The sequence below is a fragment of the Populus alba genome, chromosome 13 (genome assembly GCF_005239225.2).
Source record: "Populus alba chromosome 13, ASM523922v2, whole genome shotgun sequence".
NCBI classification, from domain to species: domain Eukaryota; kingdom Viridiplantae; phylum Streptophyta; class Magnoliopsida; order Malpighiales; family Salicaceae; genus Populus; species Populus alba.
In genome coordinates, this window is record NC_133296.1 from 3,177,435 (window position 1) to 3,201,355 (window position 23,921).

General features: G+C 32.1%; 3 protein-coding genes across 10 annotated transcripts; 2 read left to right on the forward strand and 1 right to left on the reverse strand.

The window, feature by feature from the left end:
- Positions 1-901: 901 nt before the first annotated feature.
- On the forward strand, positions 902-3,996 carry LOC118044051 (PITH domain-containing protein At3g04780). Its single transcript, XM_035052206.2, has 8 exons — positions 902-1,123; positions 1,258-1,344; positions 1,782-1,905; positions 2,060-2,108; positions 2,199-2,256; positions 2,379-2,425; positions 2,516-2,593; positions 3,768-3,996. Exons 1-8 carry the CDS (start codon positions 1,085-1,087, stop codon positions 3,814-3,816), a joined length of 531 nt encoding a protein of 176 aa, XP_034908097.1. The 5' UTR covers positions 902-1,084; the 3' UTR covers positions 3,817-3,996.
- Positions 3,997-5,189: 1,193 nt separating this feature from the next.
- Positions 5,190-13,220, reverse strand: LOC118044050 (peptide-N(4)-(N-acetyl-beta-glucosaminyl)asparagine amidase). Of its 6 annotated transcripts, none has more exons than XM_035052202.2 (18): positions 13,054-13,219; positions 12,917-12,970; positions 12,674-12,841; positions 12,437-12,562; positions 12,249-12,347; positions 11,891-11,977; positions 10,691-10,773; positions 9,645-9,758; positions 8,730-8,784; positions 8,554-8,640; positions 7,862-7,917; positions 7,672-7,731; positions 7,434-7,521; positions 6,579-7,319; positions 6,408-6,468; positions 5,966-6,080; positions 5,694-5,828; positions 5,190-5,611 (listed from the first exon to the last, which is right to left on the reverse strand). In XM_035052202.2, exons 1-18 carry the CDS (start codon positions 13,129-13,131, stop codon positions 5,527-5,529), a joined length of 2,292 nt encoding a protein of 763 aa, XP_034908093.1. In that variant the 5' UTR covers positions 13,132-13,219; the 3' UTR covers positions 5,190-5,526. The 6 variants fall into 6 exon arrangements, with proteins under 6 accessions (XP_034908093.1, XP_034908094.1, XP_034908092.1 ...); XM_035052203.2 differs by having other exon boundaries at positions 5,966-6,068; positions 12,668-12,841; XM_035052201.2 differs by having other exon boundaries at positions 12,668-12,841.
- Positions 13,221-16,464: 3,244 nt separating this feature from the next.
- Positions 16,465-19,993, forward strand: LOC118044049 (protein ECERIFERUM 26-like). 3 transcript variants are annotated; one of them, XM_035052199.2, is made up of 2 exons: positions 16,465-16,993; positions 18,776-19,993. In XM_035052199.2, the coding sequence occupies exons 1-2, from the start codon at positions 16,571-16,573 to the stop codon at positions 19,703-19,705; spliced, it is 1,353 nt and encodes a 450-aa protein (XP_034908090.1). In that variant the 5' UTR covers positions 16,465-16,570; the 3' UTR covers positions 19,706-19,993. The 3 variants fall into 3 exon arrangements, with proteins under 3 accessions (XP_034908090.1, XP_034908091.1, XP_073260108.1); XM_035052200.2 differs by lacking the exon at positions 16,465-16,993 and adding an exon at positions 18,072-18,399; XM_073404007.1 differs by lacking the exon at positions 16,465-16,993 and adding an exon at positions 18,080-18,451.
- Positions 19,994-23,921: the final 3,928 nt, after the last annotated feature.

Sequence of the window (23,921 nt, forward strand, 5' to 3'; positions counted from 1 at the left end):
TGTTGATGTGCTGATGTTAAAAATAAATTTTTAAATATAAAATATATTATTTTAATATATTTTTAAATAAAAAACATTTAAATTAATTATTTTTTTAATTTTGAACTTGTAAATATTTATAGGTGAAATTAATTCCATTTTTGGAGATGCCATCAAAACAGATGGAGCTATAGCAAAGCAGGGGGAGGACTGAGGTAGAAGAAGACGACTACTTCGGCATATGAGGAAGTGAAGGTGTAGAGAAGATGAAGCTTAGGTAGAAGAAAGCATAATAATCCATTATCATGTGCATGATAAATCTCATATCGCTTTTAGCATTTGTTCTAATAAATATTTAGCGAAAATACTATTCATCCACGGATCAGTAATGCATAGAGTTTTTTTTTTTCTCTCCAGATAAGAGTCCAAACAGACTTGAATTGAGTTCCAAGTTCTATAAAATTCCTAGATTTTTTTATTTTTTTTATTAATATAGATGTTCAAAAAAGTTTGTATACACCTCAATTAATTCAATAGATTCTGAAATTAATAACCAAATAAATTTTAAATAATCATTATATAAGCAACCAATGACTTGAATATAAAACCATAAAAGGTACAAATCTTACCATTGATTGGATTTTAATTGGTCAATAAGCTAACTTTAATTTGTTTTTACATAAACAAAATAATATTTTTGTATTAACAAATAAATAATCAATAAAATACAATTAAATTTTATTAGATCAATAAAATCACTAAATTAACTTGAATTTTTAAATGAATCATCCAAATTTTTTCATCCCTTTATTTTTTTAAATTCAGTTTAATTTTTATCCTGGATGACAGATCGACCTATAAACCTAGCCGGGTTTAGAAACTATACTCTTAAAATGTCCTTGAGCTTAAAAGCCCAAACAGACCTTAAACACGCACCAAACAGTGTCGTTTTATTCCGTCAAACAAATCCATCTTCTTCTGGCAAATATAAATCACTGTCCTAAAGAACAGAGAAAAAGAAACTATTCTTTGTGTTTATTCTGTAAGCAATCCCTCCTTCTTGTCTGCCAAATACCCAAGCAGTACCAAAAAAGAAAAAGAAAAAATGGCTGCAGAGTCAGCTACTGCAATTCCAAGAGGCCAAGTAAGTATTTTTTTTTGTTCTCTTTGTTTGATTTTCGAGAAAATTCATGGCATTTCTTGGAATCTGGGAACTGGGTTTATTGAGATTCGGTTGATATGGGAATTAAAGTTTGAATCTTTTTGTGAATGAATCAGGTTGATTTATTGGACTTTATTGATTTTTCTGGAGTTGAATGTCTTAACCAAAGCCCAAGCCACTCCCTTTCCAATGCGATCAAGCAGGTAATTTTACTTTTTTGTTTCTTCTTTTAAACAAAATTTGAATGCAACTTCTAAAATTATTTTATTAATTATTATGCCATGATAGAATTATCTTTTATGTTTTTAGAGTCTTGGTATTGCGTGCAAGCATTTAGGGATTGTGTAGCTAGTAATTATCCTCTTCTTGTATGCTAGTTTAGTTGAAGTAATGTAAAGAGAATTAGATTTGAATGTAAAAAGAAAAATTACTGGAAACCCATATGGTAGCTCTATTAAGTTTTCTTGAGTGATCCTTTTGTGTTCGGGCTTCATGCAATCGAAGTTTGGAGTCTAATAATGTTGTTATTGTTATGTTAGGCTTTGCTAAAAAAAAATTCTTGTTACGGAAAACTGGCCCCTTTGTTTCTTTCAACATGATGTTGATTGAATTATAATTTTTGTACTTTTTTGAATTTTAGGGTTATAGAGAAGATGATGGTTTGAATCTAGAGAGCGATGCAGATGAGCAGTTATTGATTTATGTACCTTTCAATCAAGTTGTTAAACTGCATTCTATTGCCATCAAAGGACCTGAAGAAGAAGGTATTTGTTGTTCTAATCTAAACTTTTCTTCTGAAGTGCATTTCTCTAATGTTTCTCACCTGCAAACTATGTTTTGCATTACATTGAAACAGTCCCTATGAAACGGATTGGATGTGCTTGTCTATCATTTTAATGTGAAGGTTTGTTTCTCCAGGTCCAAAGACGGTAAAACTTTTCTCAAACAAGGAGCATATGGGATTTAGGTATTGTTAGTAATGATTAATTGATTTAAGTTTTGAAAGAAATTGCAATATTTCTTATCTTACAATTATTGCATGGTTTGATTATGGCAGTAATGTTAATGACTACCCTCCAAGTGACACTATAGTTTTATCACCAGATACTCTCAAGGTGGAAATTATTTTCTCGTCCTGCTGTTATGATGTTGATGTTCACGATAAGGAAATAATTGCTGAGAAATATGTTGATATAATCTCTTACATTACCATTATGCTTGGTTTATGCTTTTGTAGGGAAAACCTGTGGTCTTAAAATATGTAAAGTTTCAGAATGTTCGTAGGTATGCTAAAAGTTTTTGTATTTACACACTTGTTTTCTTTCTTGTCATGAAATGTTGCAGCAGTAAATCTTACTTGTAAATTTTGATCAGCTTGACAATATTTATCGAGGACAATCAATCAGATTCTGAGATCACGAAAGTTCAAAAGATTGCTTTGTTTGGAACAACGTAAGTTTCTATCTCTACATCTGTGATGTACCTCTGTCAGCAACTAACTTAATCTCTTATCTAGTGAATTAGGCATTACCATATTCTTTGCCTTATATCTTGGATACATCAGAAGCACCATTCTTACACTGATTGTTGACTGCACAGCATACACCTCTGTCTATCTTACATTTTGTGAAACCATGACGTTAATATAATCTAGTGGCTAGAAGAACTGCCAAAATAGTGAAATTTGAAATTAAAATGTTATGCTCAAAAAACACGATTTATCTTTATGTGTTTCTTTTAATTTGATTCAATTGATAGGCTGTGGATTCATATTTTCTAGATGTTTGGTGAAGTTTTGTTTTGCATTATACCTTGTGCACTTCAAACACACTTAGAGAACAGAGGGTCATGTCATTTTCTCCTGCTTGATATTTTCTGCTCTGTAGAATGATTTTTTATGAACTGAGAGTTACTTAGAGTTTAGATGACCATTATCATTTTAGTTATTTCTTCTTAATTTGGAGCTACTTCTGAGTATACTGTCTGGGTGTTAAGTTGTTCAAATGCTATCAGTCACGTGCACTGGACATGCTATTCCTTTTGCTTTCATAGCTAGGTCTTGACTGTCAAACAAGCAAATGAGAAGGGTGCATGTCTTCTTTCACCAGCTATTTCTTATGAAATGCCTCATGCCATGGAATGATGTGCTTAGCAACGAAGGAAAGAAACACTTTGGTTGTTTACTTGTGAATAATTTTCCAGATCTCTAGAAACATGCTTTAAGAAACAACAAAACTAGAGAGAACATATTTACTAATCATTGTTTTATAGGAACACGTGCTCCTTATTTTTTCAATTTTATAAAAAACTGGAATAAAAATCTTCTTTTTCAAATTCTCTACTTGAGACAACAAGAACCCTTGTTTGGTTTTGTTGTTATTTAATCTCTATCAAATTTTAAAAATCAATCCCAACAATCCCCTTGAAGTATTTGTTGGATGGATAATTTTAGAATAAAGATGAAAAGTGATAACTAAAATTTAATACTCTTTCTAAAGTAAACACAACCTTTGAATTTCACTTTATTCAGCATTGATCCATCCAAACCCAGATGTTTCCCCTTGTTTTAAATGTCACATGCTCTCGTCTCCCGCATGAATTTTGTGAGCCTTGTTTTTTGTAACAGGGTGGAAACAACAGACATGAAAAGCCTGAAGAAGATTGAGGATCACTAATCCCAGATGTGAGGGAAAAGGAATGAAGTTGCTCTGAAGTATTGCTATTATCTCTGAACTTTCTCTATTTTCCCATTGTTTATCCCATTGACAATTCAAGAATTATCTGCAAGAATGCATCAAATGTTATGTTCCGGAAAGGGCCATGTTGAATCAACGTTGTGATACTTGTCTTCTTAAGCTGTTTCTCTCTAGCCTTTTCCTGCTTTAGTAAAGCAGCTCCTTTGATTCTGGATATGTTTGCCGAGTGATTTCTACTTGTTGATAATTTTGTCGCCATCATTTCGAGGCGAACATTGCTATGAACTTGCAATTACATCCCGTATGCTGGTCGACTAGTGGTTCCTTGTGCCAAGCAAGCATTGCCTAGTTGCTTGGCACACCATTGTCAAGGATCCATGGGAACTTCCATGGATTCAATGCAGCTAGATGTTTTAGAGTCCTGTTTATTTACTCGAAAGTAGAATTTTTTTTGAAAATAAATTTTGAGAAAGTAAATTATTTTTCAATGTTTGGTAGTATAATAAAAAATAAGTTGGAAAATACTTTCCAGCGTTTGGTTATGTCATGGAAAATGAGCTGGAAAATAACTTATTAATGTTTTATTTTTTTCAAGTTTATTATAATAATGAAAAATAAATTTTACAAATTAAGAAGTTGAATGAGAATGAAATTGAAAAAAAAAAATAATTTTATAAATTATCTCAAATCAAATAAATAATAATCAAAATAATAGATTAAATCTAAAAATAAAAATATTGAAAGATGAAGAAACTAAAATAATAATAATTAATATTTCATAAATTATTTCAAATAAAATAAATAACAATCAAAAGAATAAAGATTAAATTTTATAAATTAAAATTTTCAATTAAAAAATTATAAGAAAAAATCAAATAACAATTATAAAAATAAGGATCAAAGTTAATATAAAAATTAAATTTTAAGGAATAAAATTAAAAAAAAAATAAATATTTAAAACAAAATATAGCAATCAAAAGTTTAAGTACTAAATTTGATATACTCAGCAAATAATATGATATTTTTAATTTTTTTCACAATATTCAGAAAATATTTGGAAAATGATTCATTAACAAAAAATGCTTTCTATTAACCAATTTTTTTAATAACAAACAACCATAAAAACATTTTGAAAAATATTTCAAAAATCAAAACAAAAACATCCTAAGAGTTAATCGCAAGTAATAGGATTAAATTGCGGCTTGGCTCGTGGGTGCAAGAGATGGGCTAGCCTGGCATGTTTCCCTGCGGTCATGTTTTGATAAATGCAGTTACGGCAGCCATACTGTAGAAATACACACAAACGAGTCATGTGGCTCACTCATCAGGTCCAATCTCTCCTCCCACTGCAGTGGTGGAAAAAAGCACATGGCACCCTTTTTTATATTGATGATAAATTGTACATGAACATCCTACATATTTAAACATCGCCTGATTCGGTATGTCTGGGCAAGACAAATTTGCTGAAATAGAACCACCAACACTGCCCAGAAATTAAAGTTCCTCTCCGGCGACTGGAGACTATGAATACAGATTGACTAAATACGGTGTACCCATATGACAAAGCATTGTGTGATTGCTTGCTTACATGGACAAATATTTACTACCAAGTAGTTATAGAATAGCATCAAAGTCTGGAACAGTGCGTCAGCAACCAATGTGTGGCTGACCATTCCTCTCTTATAAAACTTAATCGCTGCTTGCATACAGATCTATGCTACCCAGTTGTAGGCGTGAATTTGATTGAACGTCTCTGGCAGCCAGAAATTGGAATCTGCCATGTTATAACTTGTTAGATCAACGATCATGAGGGGCTAAAATGTGAATGCAAATTGGTTTGGATCAACAGGATTTACCTGAAAGTGTTGCATGGGACAGTATCTGAATTAATCTTAAATGATTTACGCTCAAAACGATTTTTGAACATCTGAGAAGTTTGTTTATCCAGAATACACCAACTAGAACCGCCATCATGACTACCCTCGAGAACCCTGTTAAGAAAACAACCAGAAATCACAAAAGCAAATAACATAGAACTACGCGACAAGCATGTAGTTGTGAGAACTCTAAAATAAATGCAGAGAGAAATCATTCACTTAGCGCCAGATGGTTGTTAATAGAATATTACCAGTCCATAGGGTCTCTCTCTGGGGCATCATTAGCCGACATTATATCATATGCCACTAGTTTGTGCATCTGGTTGTCTGATAGTTTATAAACAATCCAGCAACCTACGAGAGGCATTATTAAAATACATGAGATATGTCTACATTAATCTAACATTTGTTTCATGCCAAGTACAAAGAAACAACTGAGAAATGCAAGAAAATTTAACTGAGGCATCTATATTCCAAGCTTGATTTTTCAGATGTGTTCAACAGACCAAATCTGCAATCATGGTTACATGGGCTTAAAGTCTATGATCACCAACAAAACACATGCCATTTTCATATTTTTCCAATTCCACAAGACAACACCAAGCACAGTACATTGAGAGCACAGAATGGAAGGATCTGTATAAAAAATTAATAGTTCAACATCACAAGTTTTTCTAATATGATGTACATTACCTCTCGCTCCATCTGGTTCTTCCCATTTAGACGTGCGAAGTCCATCAAATGCTGATGTGGCCTGAAATTGTATTAAAAGTGGAATGATAAAGGAACTTTTGGGAGAATTCCTACATATGAGCAAAAAAGTAAACTGATGTATGACATTTAGAGAAACCTGATACTACTCACAATTCCAGAAGGAAGTTCCTCGCCACTAGCAAGAACAGAACCTGAATGGATCCTATTCACCTTTATTAGTGGCCAGGAAAGAGAAACTTTGCTTATGTTGTCAAAGTTGTTAAGAACATTGATCAAATCATCCAATGCATCCAACACAACAGGCAGTCCTAAAGAGGTGTTGACAGGGTCAGCAGCCAAACAGATGTCCACTTTTCCATCAGTATCAATCTCGCTCTTCAATGACAGAGCATTTATTAACTCCTCAAAATAAGGCAGCAAATGAAGTATAAAAGGGTTTATGGAAGTTCGCCTGGTTTTATAGGACGAATTCCCAAGTTCCACCAAAATTCCTTTGAATATCTTCATTATTTCAACAATTCTTGATTTGGGAAGAGAGTGGTCAACACAACGAGAAAGGAGAGGGGAAAATGCATTGTAAATCTTTGTCACATGCTCATCTATGCATACACGAATGGGACATGAAGTACAACTCAAAGAACAACGATCATCAGAACCAATTTCTGATCTTGCAATGCGCCATTCCTTGTTCCCACTTTGTCTACCAGGCAATGAGACTGAAGAATCATCAGTGGAACATAAAGATCTCTCAAGCTCTTCTGATTCAATCTTATCACGGTCTTCAAGTACAGAAAGAATTTGAGTTGTAAAGCTTCTTCTGCATTCACGAGTCATGCTATGGAGAGTAGCCAACAAATCAGGCTCTCTGGTAATGTTTCGTCGGGATAGAACCTGTGAATTTAGAAATTCTTTTGGTCAAGAACTCAACATAAGAGAACATAACATTGCGCATGAAGAAATGGAAAAACCTACATGAAAGAATGGATTTTCAATAGTTAAAATTACCTCAACCCACTTCCTTGTGTAACGCTTAGTGACGTCATAAACTCCATCTTTTGCAATAGCAATGACATAGTTCAATTTCTTATTCCACCTACGAGAAAAGAATGAGATCAGATTTATACAAAGTATGTTCAGAGCCAAAATAGACTATTGAAGATCCTTAAGCAGGGCAGAAGAAAAATCATTCAGTAGGCACCCATGTGCATTTATGTAGATCACATAGATTAAGTAAATAAATTACCCCTTCTCATAAAGTAATGGTCTGTCAAACACTCCTTCACAAGGGTCAAGATGCATCCATCTGTATAATAACATCAGAGTACATGCAAATGACGGTTACCATGACAAAGAGCATGGTTTAGCTTAATTATTACTCTTCTGGAATGCTTCTGAGGAAAATATAAGACATCATTTTTTTTAATGAAGCTTACCTGCCTAGAAATTCAGAAAAGCACTCGGTCCAAACATGATCAGTGAAATCCAGGATCTGATCAAACACGATATGGGAAAAGGTCATATACTGACTTTCATCATGGCCAAGTTCTTTCATAAAACAAAATTTGAAGCACCCTCAAATTCTTCCACATTATTACAGTCCATGAACACAAGCATGCCCATTTGAGGACTTCCAGAAAACAAGAGATTCCTTGATAAAGGGGAACAACCTTTTCAAAGTATTTCATTTTGGTTCACGTTTCACAAGGTATTGTATGGGAAGCCATGATTTTGAGCCCAAATACATTCCAGGACACAAAAAGTAGTTTAAGTTTTCACCAGAATTTCTTTACTACATTCAGAACTCCTTAAAAACAGACAAAGGTAGTGCCCATATATTAAGCTACTTCGGATTTGTAATAATATAGAAAAATATAACAGAAAACTTTATTGTTCTTCACAGAACACAGGTAGAACAAAGGTAGTGCCCATATATTAAGCTACTTTGGATTTGTAATAATATAGAAACATAACAGAAAACATTATTGTTCTTCACAGAACCCAGGTAGACCTCTATCATTGCGTTCAGTCTTTACATCAGAAAAATATTGACCTAATAGAACATAGTCTGTCTAAAGTGAGATTGTGCCATTTGGGTGTTGTATTTGAATTAAAGAAACTGATATACCAGACGAGATTCATAGCCAAAAGCACGACAATAAAGAGTAAAGCAATTGGCCCATTCCCCACAGCGACCCCTTCGAGTTTCCACGAGCTACATGGTGAATGAGGAGAAAGAAGAATAAGACAACAGAGAAGGAGATTATGAAATATAAACTTGTCAATTGGCTTAAGTAAAATTACCTTTAATGGATCATTGTAGCGTGGGAAACGGGTAATTCTTGAACAAGAATTGCAGCTGAGATATTCCCATGACAGAAAAAAAAAGTGAGGGGTGATGAACATGAGAACATATACTTCTGTGCAGAGGAGGAAACAAAAACCAAATAATCATGACAAACCAATCTACCTATGACTGCTATTCATCATAAGAACAAAGATGTGTGTTGCACACACTTCTCTGTTTAGTATCACACATATCAGCTAGCTATTTAGTTTCGATTTTATTCCAGAATCGATAAAGCAGATTGGACCACAAGATCCTCACTAGAACACTATTTACAAACTATGAGTAAGAAGGGGGGGAATCTTTTCAAATAAAAAAACTTGACACTAAAACAGCCATATATCATGTGACCATGTTGATACAGGTAGGGATGGGACTGAGTTTAATTTTCCGGTCGATTATAAACAATGGGTGAAGGGGCAGAAAGAAGAAGAAAGGTCTAGCCAAGGTGCAGACTTTCCCTTTGATATGCAACATCAATTTCAAGAGCTGTACAGTTTAAAATTTTTGAAATTCCCATATATGAATTACTACCATATAAACTGTTATCAATACACACAGCGCTGATCAAGTAAACAGCTGGCTACAAAAGTGAGTAACTTGTCATGAGATCATTTGATACAATAAACATCACTAAGAATAAATTACATGTTCAAGCTTACAGACCAAAGGTATGAAATACAAGACCTGAACTTGGGGAATAGTTGTTAGGGGCTAGGAGGACGAGTGATTAGGAAAAATAAATCAAATAAAACATGAAGTCTAAATAAATCACGAAGAAACAATATATAAGATTAAAAAGAAAACAAAAACATTTTCCAAAATATATGAAAAAACCCAAAAATAACAAAAAATATAGACACGGTGCATACCGGTAAATTTCAACTCGAGCTGCTCCATATTGAGTTTCAGAAGGAAGCGCGACATCCATTCCTTGAGCAACGGTATCATTGCCACAGCCATCACAAGGAGGTTCATTAACCCACCTACAATATCAGAAGATGGCAATCATATATGGGCAACATTTTTAATTCTGCTGGCAAGCTGTTGTAAGAAACAAGAAAAGAAAAACTTTCGATTGAAAATTAAACACTAATTATTCTGTTTGTGGTCGGAAAACAAACACATTCACATAACTATTCCATGGAAACATTTTAAAACCTTTAGATGAGGAAAGCATCTCTGGTACTTACTGTGGTTCAAAACCATTTTGGAAAACTTGGAGAGAGAATCAAGATTTCTAGACATATAAAGCCATTGGCACATAAATGCATTGTGTACATAAGAAGCACCAAACTTAACGATGCAAAAGATTTCAACCAGCTTAAAAAAAAATAAAGCTTTCCTTGGAAAATAAACATAAAAGCGTCGAGCAAGAACAGCAACCATCCACTGCTTTCTTACTGCTGAAAGCCTTCTCTTTTATAAGAAGTAAACTTTGTTACAGAACTTTGAAGCAGAACCACTAAGTACTTCCAAAAACTACATATGTTGGAATCATTGAAGCTTGCTTCCTCCTTGCTGAATAGATCCTAAACTTCTAGCAAATAAAGGCCATGTCCAAGAAATTAAGATCCTATCAATTTAATCAGACTTTCCAGACATCATAAAGCAAAAAAAGCAAATTCCATGTTTGCTCAAGAGTTTGTTACATCAACAAGGCGCCATCCTTTGGTGCTACTCATAACATGAGATATCTAGTTTTAAAAATGATCTTTCTATGAAAATAGTGTCATTCTATAAACATAACATACAAAAGATAACAGTCTATTTACACACAGTATAGTTCCTTACTCAGAGTACTTACTTGTAAGTTGTGCAAGTATTTATTGCTGGGATATGTGACTATTTATTAAGCAGTATTTTGTTAATTTTAAGGGCAAATCCAACGTAAAAACAGCAAAGGAATGAAAAACACCTGAATGATTGTTTGAACCAGAAAAGCAGCTGCAACAGGAAAGCATGGTCTTGTTCGGTTTTTGATGGTTTAAAGTTCCCCTCCTAAGACAAATTTATAAAATCACCAATTACCATGGCATATTAGCAGAGCAAACTCTAGAGGTGAAATTATTAAAACAGCTTAAACCAGTTTGATCAACATGAACAACCTTTCTTATTTATTCCAATTATGGCATGGTTGCAATTCACATTGAAATACAAGAGTAGATAAGAAATTGCAGTTGAAAACAAAAAAAATTACATGGATAAAACACGAATCAGCATTGCAAGACAATCATAAAACTAGCCAAGGTCTCCAAGTTTTCCATCCACCAACATTGAACAACAAACTTGTAAATAAAAAACTACAACCACTAATATACTCTGCCAATAGTTCTATTGAGCATCAGGATAACCACAACAATGCGAGAAATCCTTTAAATATTATTTCCATTGCAGTTGGCCACCGGCCATGAGTGATGCATGTGAGAGAAATTTTTTTGAATATACCATATTTATACCAAACTTCTGTCAAACTTAATTTTTTCTGTTCAACACAGGTCCAAATAGCTGTTCTAAATTGTTTTAATACTAAGACAGCACAATTAATCAAGTTTAGAGCCTATAGATTGTATTTGAGGTATATTTGATTGGATACTTAATGCATCTAATAATTAAATGTGAGACAAACTACACTGATTATGCTAAAAGCTGTCCAAGGGTATTTTAGTGATTTAATCAAACAGTGAAGGGTTTTATGTCAACTAACTGTTTGGACACCCTAATGCACATTTATATATAATATTATAGATTAAGATGTTGATGACATCAAGGTGAGTGAGTTCAGGTCCATAAACAATAGTCTATAACGGGGAAAAAAAAAAAAAAACATAAAACACACAAGTGGTCGACAACCAAAATAGTGGGACTTTAGCTGCATGATTATCACATAAAAGAGACTGAGCCTCTACAGGCAATGAGGAAAAAGAAAAGATAGAGAACGAAACAAAAACCTCTACAGTCATTGTAACATGTCTATCAAATTCCATTAGCATAATTTTTTTTCCAAGTTGACCTTTTGTTGCTCATTATTCTGAATTTATTCTATAGCCAATGACTCAAATGTTTAGTTTCCTCGTCACTATAAAAAAAAAAAAAAAAAAAAAAAAAAAGACATTACCTTTGCCAGAGAAACCAAAGCTTTCTCCTCAAGCTCTTCTCTAGGAACCGTCTTCCGTGCTGCCTCCTGCCTCACCGGGTCTTCATACTATATCACCAACAGGCCAAGTACTAAATAAATACTATCTCTTGGAAATTATCCCTATCTAGTGTGCAACTGATTTAACAATCGATCATAAACAAAAAAAAAAAAATAGATTTGCACATTATTTTCCTGTTGAATGAACAGATTGAAGAAAATACCATTTTTTATTTTATTGGGAAGAACAAAATGATACATTTTGAAACCCAAATCTCTTTTTGAGTAACCAAACAAATGAATAAAAACAAAAAAGATAAACCTCAAAATTTGAAATTACCATTTGAACTTGACTGATATAGGGCCGTATTTTCTGCCCAATCTCTTCACGTTGTTCACTCACTGCAAACTCTTGCAACATAAGCGCTTCCTCCTCTTCCTAAACACAAACAGGCCCTATAAACATAATGTTTAAATCACTCTAACAAACCGAAAATTGAAACACAAGCACAAAAAATTATAAAAAACCTGTAACATCCGCGCAAGTTCCTCATCCGATTTCATCAAATCGGCAGCACTACTAAATAATTCTTTGAGTTCATTCGAAACATGAACGACATCAGAACCATCCGACACGTCATCTCCTCCAAGAATCTACACAACACACCGTTTTAATACACAAATGCATAACAACAGCTGCAGCAGCAGCAAAATTCTGAATTAATTGCATAAAGAAATAAAATTATAAGAAAAAAAGACCGGCACGTCACGAATTGATTCCTCTTCATTTTGCTGCGCAACAACAGCGGCAATTGATTCTTGTAGCTTGACTTCCTTCTCTTCCTCGTTGATTTTTATCAATTTGAGTTTGTTAGACATGCCAGTGAGATCAGAATCGTCCGATACGACTTGATCATCATCTTCTCCGGTGATCTACAAAAAAAACACAGATAAAAAGAAAAGCACACACGCAAGTGTTGATGACGAAGCAAACAAAACAACAAAAACCTGCTGGAGATGAGGAGGGATTGAAGTGAGAGAGAAAAGCTGGATCTTAAAAACCTGCAATATTAGTCATAACAATCAAACAAACACTACTGTTGATAAAATCGAGAGAACTGTGTTTTAGAGAGTGCGAGACTGACTTCAAGGCCGTCGTCGGTGTCATAATCGACGTCGAAGATGGAGTCCTTGTGGCTGACGATGAATTGGCGAGCTACCATCTTTACTGTTTTTATTTTTTTTCTCTTCTCTTTGAGAGAGAGATTAAGAATTAAGAATTTTGTTTCGGTTTATTTAATTAATGTAGTTTTTATTTTGTTTATTTCGAAGGGAAGGTATTAGATTCTTTTTTTACCGTACCCGTCCCACACAAGTCCGCGTCGTATTATTTTAATTTGAATTAAAAAAAAAAAAAAACATTTTTACTATTAAAAAAAGAACAAGAAGAAAATGTGCATGAGAACATTGTCTAGTTGCACTGTTTACTCCTTTATATTTTATTGTAAATAATATTGTTTATTTATTTTTAGTTTTATTATAAATTTAAAAAAGGAAAAATATTAACCTAGATTAGGTTCACCTTAAATAAACTAAAATGTGTGGGATGAACACTGTACAAATATATTATTCATCCCCTTATATTTTACCCAGTTTTTTAAAACTTGATCTCGACCCGGGTTTAGAACCGAGCCGGGTTGAAGACAAAACCATATGGGAATTTGGCTCGGCAAAACTCAAATGACTCGAAAGGTTGACCCGGAATCCGGACGACCCAGGTAAACCCAGCTAAGACCCGGCTGTTTTTTTCATGTATATATCAGTAAAACGACGTCATTTTTTACCTAAACACTCAATTTAATTGAAAGCCATCATCTCTCTTTGTCTCCAAGCCAAAATCTGTGGATCTCGATCATTGCTAGTTGCTTAAACTTTTTCTCTCCTAGAAGCTCACAAAAAGAAAGCATATAGCGTTCAAAATCTTGTCAAAGAAAGAAAATACCCTTTCATCTTTGCTACATTACTCATTTCCGCCACTATTTTTTTCTTATACTCAAAACAATTCTCAATTTATCACATTCTTTCTCGTAAATCTCCAAAAATCTAACCCCATAACCTCAAAACTTTTTTAAAAAATCCAAATCTAAGGTGTTTGGTGCCTCTTCCTAATGGGTATAACAAAACTAATTCTTAATACTGAAGTTCATGTCTTCAAACGAATTTGTACATTGCTTTTTTATGATGTTGTTTTGTTTTGTCTCGTTAGAGAGGTGGGAGGTTTTATGTTTGGTATTGGAAAAGAGAAGATGGTTTTATGTTCATTAATGGTATGTGATGTTTTGTTGATTTAATCAACTTGATCATCACAGGTGGAGTAACAGTAGCCCTTTCAACAGCTTTTTTTTATTGACCCGGGTCAACCCATCTAACTCGTGACCCAATTATTATACCGGGTCGATTATCGGGTCGGGTTTAAAAATTATGATTTTACCGTGGGCGATACTAGTTAAAATGATAGATGACCAAAGTTAAAATGACATGTAAAACCGTAAAATAGGTGGTGGTTTCAAATTTCATAAAACAAATTATTTTGGTACACTTTAGAATTTGTAACTTTACTATAAAAATATCTCATTTCAAACTTTTTTGGTTTATAGGTGATTAGTCCTATTAGTTTTTATAAATTTAATTTTGATACTAAAATTTATTTATTTTTTTAATCTATTTTTGGGAGAACAGAGAGAAAGAGGACTGTTGAATTCTAATATAGAAAGAGAAACTGTTATTATTTACTTCTATTTCAACCATTAAAATGGTTGAAATTGGTGTTAATAGGTTCCATTCGGTGAGATGGGTCTAATAATGGTTGTTTTGAGCCTTAATATTGCCTAATAAAAATAGATCTAAGTCGAGAATGAAAATATTTACTAAATTTGATTTTGTGCTTTGAGCCATATTTTGGGGTTTTTTAGGTTGTTAAATTGGTTTCAACATGTTTTAGGACTTGTTTTTGGGTGTTTTAGGCTTTAAATGAGTTGAAAATGAGTTTGTTGGATTAAAAACCAATAACCCTGATTTTCTGGCCATCACAGTGGTGCTCGAAATCTAAGATGAAAAACGATGTGTTGCTTGCCCCTTTAAAAGATAAAAAAGGGCTAGACACACGGACTTGAGCTTAAAGGCTCATGCAAATAGATTGTTCCTTTTAAAGGTCCTGTGCGCTTGGTCATAACCCTGCGATGCCGAGCTTTTTTTTTGTCTTTTTTTAGATGTATATTTATTATAGAAAATTAACGTAGTTATTTCCATGACCTGAATTGTAAGTTCAATAAGCTAGGCTACAATATCTAGTCTATTTGTTTTTTGTTTAACACTTTTTTCATCCCTCAATTAAAAAAAATGCAATTGCACTATTTTTTTTTTTTATTATTGATGATCTATTTTTTTTATTTAACTTAAAATTAAAATAAATATAGTTTCACCATTTGTTATCAACGATTAGCTTTTGCTATCTCATTCTCACGCCTCTGTCATATATTTTTTAAAAATATATTTGATACAAAAAAATTACATTCGCTTTATTATCATATAAATCTATCAAATAAAAAATAATCTATAAAATAAAAAAAATTGACTTTTATTAGAATTTTGGTTGGTTGAGTCAAGTTAACTTTAAACAACTATTTATACAAAATGTTAACTTTTAGAAAATGCTAGATTATTGTTTGTATTACGTTGTAGATCAGATCAAATTTTTAAACATAAAAAAATATATTTAGATGTTATTAATATATTTTTGATAAAATATTTTTTAACTAGACATAAATTAACTTGATATGGCCTAACCGATTTGACAGGTTAAAAGATAACCCAAACGATCAATAAAAATATAATTTGATTAAAAAAATTCAAGATAATATTATTTTTTAATATTATAATAAAAACATATCAAATTCACACAAATCAACTTGTGTTAATCTCATATTATATATTATGAGACTTTGATAAAATTAATAAATAAATAAATAAATAAATTTGTCCTGGCCTGTGGACTTAATTATGAATGAATTCTTACCTTCTGCCGACGAAACAGGGCACCTTGTCTTAAATGTAACCCAACAAAAACCGGTTCCTCCTCTTAAATTCTGATGACAGAGCCAAAGCTGTTTATCTTCGCACAAGCAAGCATCCTTTCTATATATATATATATATATATATATATATATATATATATATATATATATAATTTACTTTGATTGTTATGTAATTTACTTCAATACATTTGGGAAGGGTTATCTAATCATATAAATTCAAAATTTAGATGATATTTATTTTTGTATTTTAAAAATGTTTTAATAAAAATTTAATTTTTATTTCATTTTTTTTAAATTAATTTTTTTATATTTTTAAATAATTTTAATATATTGATATTAAAAATAATTTTTTAAAAAATAAAAAAAATTATTTTAATATATTTATAGTTAATTTTTTTTTAATAACGACAACGGACTCTCTCAACGAGCCCGAAAAGTCATAAAAAGATAAAAGACTTCAACTCTTTTGCACGCATAGACGTGTATATATACCCACCCACCTACCCACCACCTTCATCTCTCTGAACATCCGGTCCAGGTTTTGTTCTTTGCCTCTTTTAGTGAAAAAATGGTGAAAAAACATAGTAGGGTTAGTGTCCGTTCAATGCTAACGGCAGTATCCAGTAACCCAGTCGGGTCGGGTAAAACTCATCCATTATCAGTACTTGATCATGCAATGGGTCTCCATACAGTACATGTAGTTTTTTACTACAGGAAAAACCCATTTGGGATTTTTGACGTAGATCCTTTAAGGATTGCTTTGTCAGAGGTTCTTTGTTTGTACCCACAAGCTACGGGTCGGTTGACCCGAGGGGAGTCGGGTAATTGGTTAGTGAAGTGTAATGATGCTGGTGTTAGAGTTTTGAGAGCAAAAGTTGAGGCCACCATGGATGAATGGCTGAGATCAGCTGATGGTTCAGAGGAGAAAGATTTAACGTTTTGGGAGGAAATTCCCGAGGAACCTAGTACATGGTCACCCTTTCGAATCCAGGTTTTTTTTTTTTTTTTTTTTTCCCCTGTGATTTTCTTGCTTGCTGAAGTTTTCGCTTGGGTTGCTCCATTTCCGTGCTATGAGTGTGTTTGATACTGTTCAAGCAAAGAGTGCTCAGATGAATTAAATTCACCGCCGTTTGAGAACTAGTTGAGAGCTGCTTCTTATGAACTGACGGTTTTAACGGGCTTCATATACATAATAATTTACATTTTAATATTATCAAACATATTGTTTACTTGATTTGTTTTAAAAATTGTCGTACCGCGTAAATAAACGGTGTCATATCTCACTTGATGCTAAAAACCATATTCTATGTAGAAATTGATGAAGATTGTTTTTAAGGAAAAACAAATCTAAACCCTTAGGCATGTACTTGTTGATTTTTCATGTACAGTATCCTTTTGCTTTTTATAAATATCAAAGTTATTCTATTTGGCTAATGATTTGATTTAAAAAATTTAATTTATGGATTTACTATGTAAACTTAAATTAATTATTATTAAAAAAATTATTTGAGTTTTGATCCGATTGTGAGTTAATTATCATTTGATTTGATCTAAAAATATATTTGATATTGAGATAATTGTTATTTTTTAAAGTGTTATTTTTTAGAAATGTATTAAAATAATAATATTTTTTTAAAAATTTATTTTTAATACTAACACGATTAAAAACGATTTGAAAATACTAAAAAAATTAATATAAAATAAAATATATTTTTTTGAATTTTTTCCAAAAATATTTTACAACATAAAAAGTAGGCTCTTATTCTGTTGAGTTTACTAACCAAATCATTATTGGATTAACTTTTTTTTCTTTTACTTTAAACCTAAACCAGATCAGGTGTGTGTGTGTATATATATGACAATTTTATTCTTAACAACTAACAAATAATGAAAAGAAAATCCGAAGTACTCAAAAACTAACATTATAAACTTGCTTTCCAATAATCTTCATATATATGGAGAATTTAGATCCTTAACATTGCATTTTTTTTTTAAATTATTTTTTGATCGAAAAAAATATTAAATTAATATTTTTAAAGTATTTTTTATAATTTTAATATAGTGATATTAAAAATAAAAATATTAAAAAAATTATTTCAATATATTTTTAATTAAAAACCACTTTTAAAAATTAAAAACAAACATTCTAGCATAAAAGCTTTTATTTATTTAATTACTTATGACAAAGTGATAAGTACCCCAAAAGTCAGGAGAGTGATGTTTGATAACATAAATGAACGCTGCAGCGAGTAGAAAGGTATTCTCAAAGCCATATTTAAAGTGTGGGGGCTTGGGCAGCCTTAAAGATAGGGAGGGCTGAGCAGAATTCGTGTGGATATAATAAAAGCGGTCATGCATTACATTAATGATACCGGCAGCTTGGTAGCTGGACGGACGGTCAGTCTTCTTGCTTTGGTAGCCTGTGGGCAGCTAGTTTATATGCATGGCGGTAAATCCATTTTTTTCTAAAAGTAAACCTGCAACTTCTGCTAAGCTAGCTAGGTTATCTTCCCAGTTCTTGTTCAGGTTCAGCATGCTGTCCTCCTTGAAAAATTATTATATGAACCCGGTCCATTTAATTAGTTCATGCATTAATTATTGGTTAATGTAGCAGTAAATTCATACAACGTATGAGTCTGGTTTACATGAACAAGGTTAATTACGTCTGATATATAGTTTAATTCTCCTAGTTTTCATGTTTGATTTCATGTTAATGTGCTTACCTCCAACTCTGGAGATGGCTTAAGCTAATTTCTCACCTATGGTTCTCCAGGTAAATGAATTTGAAGGAGGAGGTGTAGCTTTTGGGCTAAGTTGTACACACATGAATGCAGACCCAACTTCCATAACTATACTCTTCAAATCCTGGATTGAGAGTCACCGCCAGGAGCCCATTGAGCACCCACCCCTGTTCAAATCAACTACCCTCCATCACCAACAAGCTCCTAATACCAGCACTAAACCAGACAATTACTATGCAACTAAGGGCAATGCAGAAACTCCCTCGGTGAAAATGGTCACAGCCACGTTCAAGTTCTCCGATTCAGCAATCAAGAAATGGCTTGACGAAGTGCGTGATCAATGTGCTAAAGCTACTCCTTTTGATTTGCTAGCTGCACTCTTTTGGACACGTGTTGCACATCTAAAGGCTCCAAAAAACGACAACAAACACTCCCTCTCAATTTGCTTGGACTTTAGAAGGCTAGTGCAGCCACCAATTCCTCTTGGTTACTTTGGCAATGCATTGCATTTTTCACTGCTGACACTAGATGAGGAAGAAATGGACTACGGGAAGTTGGGACATGTGGTGGAGTTGGTGCATCGCCATGTTTCAGATGTAGGGGAAGAGGAGGTCTGGTCTGTTGTAGATTGGTTTGAATCACAGAAGGAAGAGGGAGGGAAGTATGCACAACCTTTTAGAATGTATGGTCCTGAGCTAACTTGTGTCAGCATGGAACACATGATATTAGGGCATAAATCGTTGATGTTCTCAGCAAGTTTCAAGAGTGATGAAAAACCAGTTCACGTTGCATGTCATGTTGGAAATGTGAGGGGTGAAGGTCTGATTGTGGTACTGCCTTCCGTAGAAGAAGGGCTTGCAAGGACAGTGATGGTAACCTTGCCAGAGGAGGAGATGCCTAAATTATGCGAGGATCAAGCTATCCAGTGTCTCCAACCAACATTGCTGATAGGTGGAAGATAATAAGCTTCGTTTGTTTCAAGATGTTGAGCAAGGATAGCATGGCCTCCGAGTCTGTTGCTTTAATTTTGATGCATAATATATCTGTGTGCTAATTATACCTTAAAGGGATGTAGATGCGAAACCCTACCATGTGTTGGGTGGAACAAGAGCTGTTTCTAGCAACTCAAATTGTAAGCTTATATTATATCTGTGTGTTCTGTACTAAATTTTTGCAATGTTGATTTCTCTCTCTCTCTACCCCCTCAAGTACTGGAAAAGAAAAAAGATAAAAAGAGAAGTTTGAAATCAGACAGCAACCTCCTAGCCAGCCAACATTTGATCAAACAAACGGCATGTTACAAAAACAACTGTACAAGTTCATATTATCCATTGAGTAACATGATGCAATGACACAGAAGTTATTGTTCAATTATCCATAAATGTAAGATCCCAGTACAGTACTGGAATTAATGGTTTTAAGTTGAAACCTTGCAATCTTTTGGAGGAGTGTTGCCAAACTCTTCCATGACGAAAGCCGCATGCCCTCATAGGCTCTATCACCTGCTACCTCTTCAATGGGTGCAACAACAGGAATTTCTCTCAGTTCCTCTTCTGCAGGCTTCACCTTCAAGGAGCCAATGTTCTTATCTAGATTTTTTTAATCAAAGTGGTCCCTGGGAAAAGTCAAAATTAATAATACAGTCAAAATTAATAATACAGTCAAAATTAATAATACAGCAACGTCGTCTTAATTGCGGCATTTAATAATTTCTGTTGTAAATGAAAACAACGCCGAGCAGGCTGATCATGAACTGGCAACTAAATTCATTCAATATTGCAGTGTAGCTATGGTTTTTTTTCCGTTGGCCACCCAAACTCCCACTAGTTTGTCAGGCTCAGTGATCCAGAGTTCATCTATTACTACAACAAGGCTAAATATACAGCTGTAGCCTGTAAGAATCTTATATTTTGGCGGGGACCTGAAATATTTGAGTTGATATGGATTTTAATTCATATGATAACAAGTGGATTTTTTAAAAAATATATTAAAATAATATTATTTTTTAAAAAAATACATTGAATATGAATGTTCTTGTTTGAGTTCTCTCCTAGAAACCGAGGATGCGCGTAGCCTTCAAAAAAGACAAAAGAAATTATCAAACATTTCTGTGAGAGATAATTAATTTCCATCGGCAGAAAAGAAAACGCTTAAGAAGCCTCCAATTTTTAGAGGCGGTCCAAAAGAAAAGAATAGTCAAGATTAAATTGTGTTTAGAATCCCAGTTAAATTGTGTTTATTTAAATTTAAAATTATTTTTGGTTTAAAATTTAATTTTTTTATATTTTTAAATTATTTTATATACTGATATTAAAATATATAAAAAATTATTTTAATATATTTTTTAAAAAAAAATATAATAAAATATTGAAAAAGTTAAAAAAAAGAAAGTGACAGCATCCAATGAATTATTGTTTTTGTGAAGGAGATCATGGGATATTTTTCGATGGGTGAACTGGAGGAAAGAAAACCGCTCTCAACATTCTTAAAAAATTTTAACTTTCTTGTAAAAAATTAATTTTTTTATATAAAAAATATTATTTTAATACATTTTAATATAAAAAAACAACCACAACTCACTTTTACGGTATGATCCTAGTGTGCGTGATTGCCAAGTGAAAATACACAAGTCATGTTTAAAAAATATCCATAGGGTAACCATGAAAATAAATAGAGACCAAAAAAATGTTTCCCGGTAGTATGTTCTTGTAACCATTATCCAGCAAACGTGTAGGGAAAAAACACTTCACAGGACATTTGGAATGCTTTAAATAGATTATAATAGTCTCTCTTTACTTTGATGATTTGGTCCTCCAAAATGTATGTAAATTAACAACCGAAAAAGAAATCAAACAATTCTTATGAAATAGACTTTAATCTCACTCTTCTTGATGATTTATAAGCTTAAACTCTTGTTAAGCATTGTATTAATGGATTCATGATTTTATTATTTGATTTTATATAATCTATAAAAATAATCTCATTTGAGAATATAAAATAAATATTTACAATATTGTGTATTTTAATAATTATGTCAAGACTAATGTTATATATAATATTTTATGTTTTACTAATTACATATTGGCTATTACAATCTATATAAATTGACATAAAATTTTGACAAACTTGAAATATCATTAATAAAGTTTAAGAAGCTACTCTATCTTCTTATTTATTTTTTTTTTTTTAAAAGCTATAAATTTGAATTCCTTCATGGATTTGGGTTGCATGTTTATTTAAAGAATTTGTAAGAGATATACCTCCTCCATTTGTAGATTTGGAATCTTTATTATTAAATATACAGTTAATATTATTATATCCTTAAAGTACAATTATATATTCTCATATCATGTGCCGTCCTTATTTTTTACTTTCTTTGGTTAGAAACCATAACTTTCGCTACCCCCAACACTTCCATGTATTTATTTTATGAAATCTTTGAATATTCATATAACTTATATGATGTCAAATTATAGAGCTTGTATTTTATTTTAGAATATGATTTATTGATAAAATAGCCTCTCTCATGAATTATAAGATAATCGTGAACTTATAAACATGACTATCATCAATTCTTTCATAATGTGTTAAATTGTTATTGTTTTTAAATATAAGCTTTTGTAGTTAAGGTTGTAGTTGGGTACAATCCAATTATGCACAAAACTCAACCAGAAAATCTATTTTTTCTTGTATTTTATAGCTTTTTTAGTGGATCCCACACCCAAACTCAACCTCAATCTGAAGATCTGGCCGGTTTCTACAAAAACATGAAATATGCATATAAATTAACTGGTTTCTGCAACGCATAAAACATGAATATAAATTAACAACGGGAAAGAAAAATCAACTTACAGTACCTATTCATAGAAAATAGACTTGAAGAGGTAGATTGAGGTAAGGATCAATCCTTCAGTCTTAAAACAGTTTATTATCTGCTCTCTGGTATTAGCATTATAATTGCAATATTGTTTTTTAGGCTTACTCAATATTTTATTCTCGATAGCACAACTAATAATTAACAACGAACTAAAATTTATATCTTACTCTCCATAAGAATTTTGAATGAAAAAAAGTATAAAAAAAAGTTTTAGAAAACTATAAATTTTCTTCAAATCTATGTCAGAATTCTGAAAAATAACTTAATTTTGAACTTATTTTTTAAAACAAAATGATACAATTTTCTAATTTATAAATTAATTTTAATTTCAAATAGAAATTTAACTAACACAATTTTTTATTTAAATTATATTCTGAATTTTATATAATAGTTTAAATTATTAGATTAAAATAATTTTTTAATACAATATCAAAATTTAGATGACCTATTTCTAGAAAAAGATCAGTAATGAGTCTCGTGATCTTAATCTCTCTCTTATCATATAAATACATTTGCAAACCATAAATCGTTGTTTATATGGAAATGGGAGATTTTACCTCGAGCCCTTGGCTACCGAGTTTCGCTCTTGGAATGTCTTCTTCTCCTCTGCCAATTTTTTTTAGCCGTCGTGTTCTTTTGCGAAAGGTTCTCGTCAGTGGAAGTAGTAGGTGAGTTGGGATGGAGCTCGGGGGACGATTTTGGGTATATATAACTCAAAATGACAACATGGTTCTTGGTTTGGTCTCAACTTTGTAGAAAGGATTGATTGATGTTTGACTATGGAAGGACAAAGAAAAAGAAAAAAAAAAAAAGCATTTGCACCGTGGCAGGGTACTATTCTACCACTAGACCACTGGTGCCTTGTTGGAAAACCTGCGAAGTAATTATATTTATTTATTTTGCAATAAAATACTTGGCTAATATTAATATTCTAGGATAGTTTCCTAAAATGTGTTAGATTAATTTATGAACATTTTTTTTTTGTGTATGAAAAACTGTTAAATTAATATTTTTCATATATATTAATATAGAAAAAATATTTTAATATATTTTAAAACAAAAAATATTTTTAAAAAACAATGTGCATCAAACATATTGTTAATTGCATTGAGTGAAATTGTAGAAGGTTTGTGAGTGTTTATTCTTTCAAATCAAATTATCATTTAATTTAATTTAAAATTAATGATAAAAATTAGGATAATTTTTTTTATTTTCTTAATTATGCTATAATAAGTTTGTTGTCATTTAGAGGTAAACTAGATATCCAACTCGCGTTGCACTATTAGCTGAATTTTTGTTTC

What these genes read in the sequence shown, in the direction of transcription:
- LOC118044051 (XM_035052206.2), top strand. Translation starts at nt 1,085, where the DNA reads ATGGCTGCAGAGTCAGCTACTGCAATTCCAAGAGGCCAA. An exon ending in CAAAGGACCTGAAGAAGAAG is followed by an intron (nt 1,906 to 2,059) that starts GTATTTGTTGTT and finishes TTGTTTCTCCAG; the next exon opens with GTCCAAAGACGGTAAAACTT. An exon ending in TATCACCAGATACTCTCAAG is followed by an intron (nt 2,257 to 2,378) that starts GTGGAAATTATT and finishes ATGCTTTTGTAG; the next exon opens with GGAAAACCTGTGGTCTTAAA.
- LOC118044050 (XM_035052201.2), bottom strand. Translation starts at nt 13,131, where the DNA reads ATGGTAGCTCGCCAATTCATCGTCAGCCACAAGGACTCCATCTTCGAC. An exon ending in ATATCAGTCAAGTTCAAATG is followed by an intron (nt 11,978 to 12,248) that starts GTAATTTCAAAT and finishes TTGGTGATATAG; the next exon opens with TATGAAGACCCGGTGAGGCA. An exon ending in AGAACCAGATGGAGCGAGAG is followed by an intron (nt 6,081 to 6,407) that starts GTAATGTACATC and finishes GTATTTTAATAA; the next exon opens with TGCCTCTCGTAGGTTGCTGG.
- LOC118044049 (XM_035052199.2), top strand. Translation starts at nt 16,571, where the DNA reads ATGGTGAAAAAACATAGTAGGGTTAGTGTCCGTTCAATGCTAACGGCA. An exon ending in GGTCACCCTTTCGAATCCAG is followed by an intron (nt 16,994 to 18,775) that starts GTTTTTTTTTTT and finishes ATGGTTCTCCAG; the next exon opens with GTAAATGAATTTGAAGGAGG.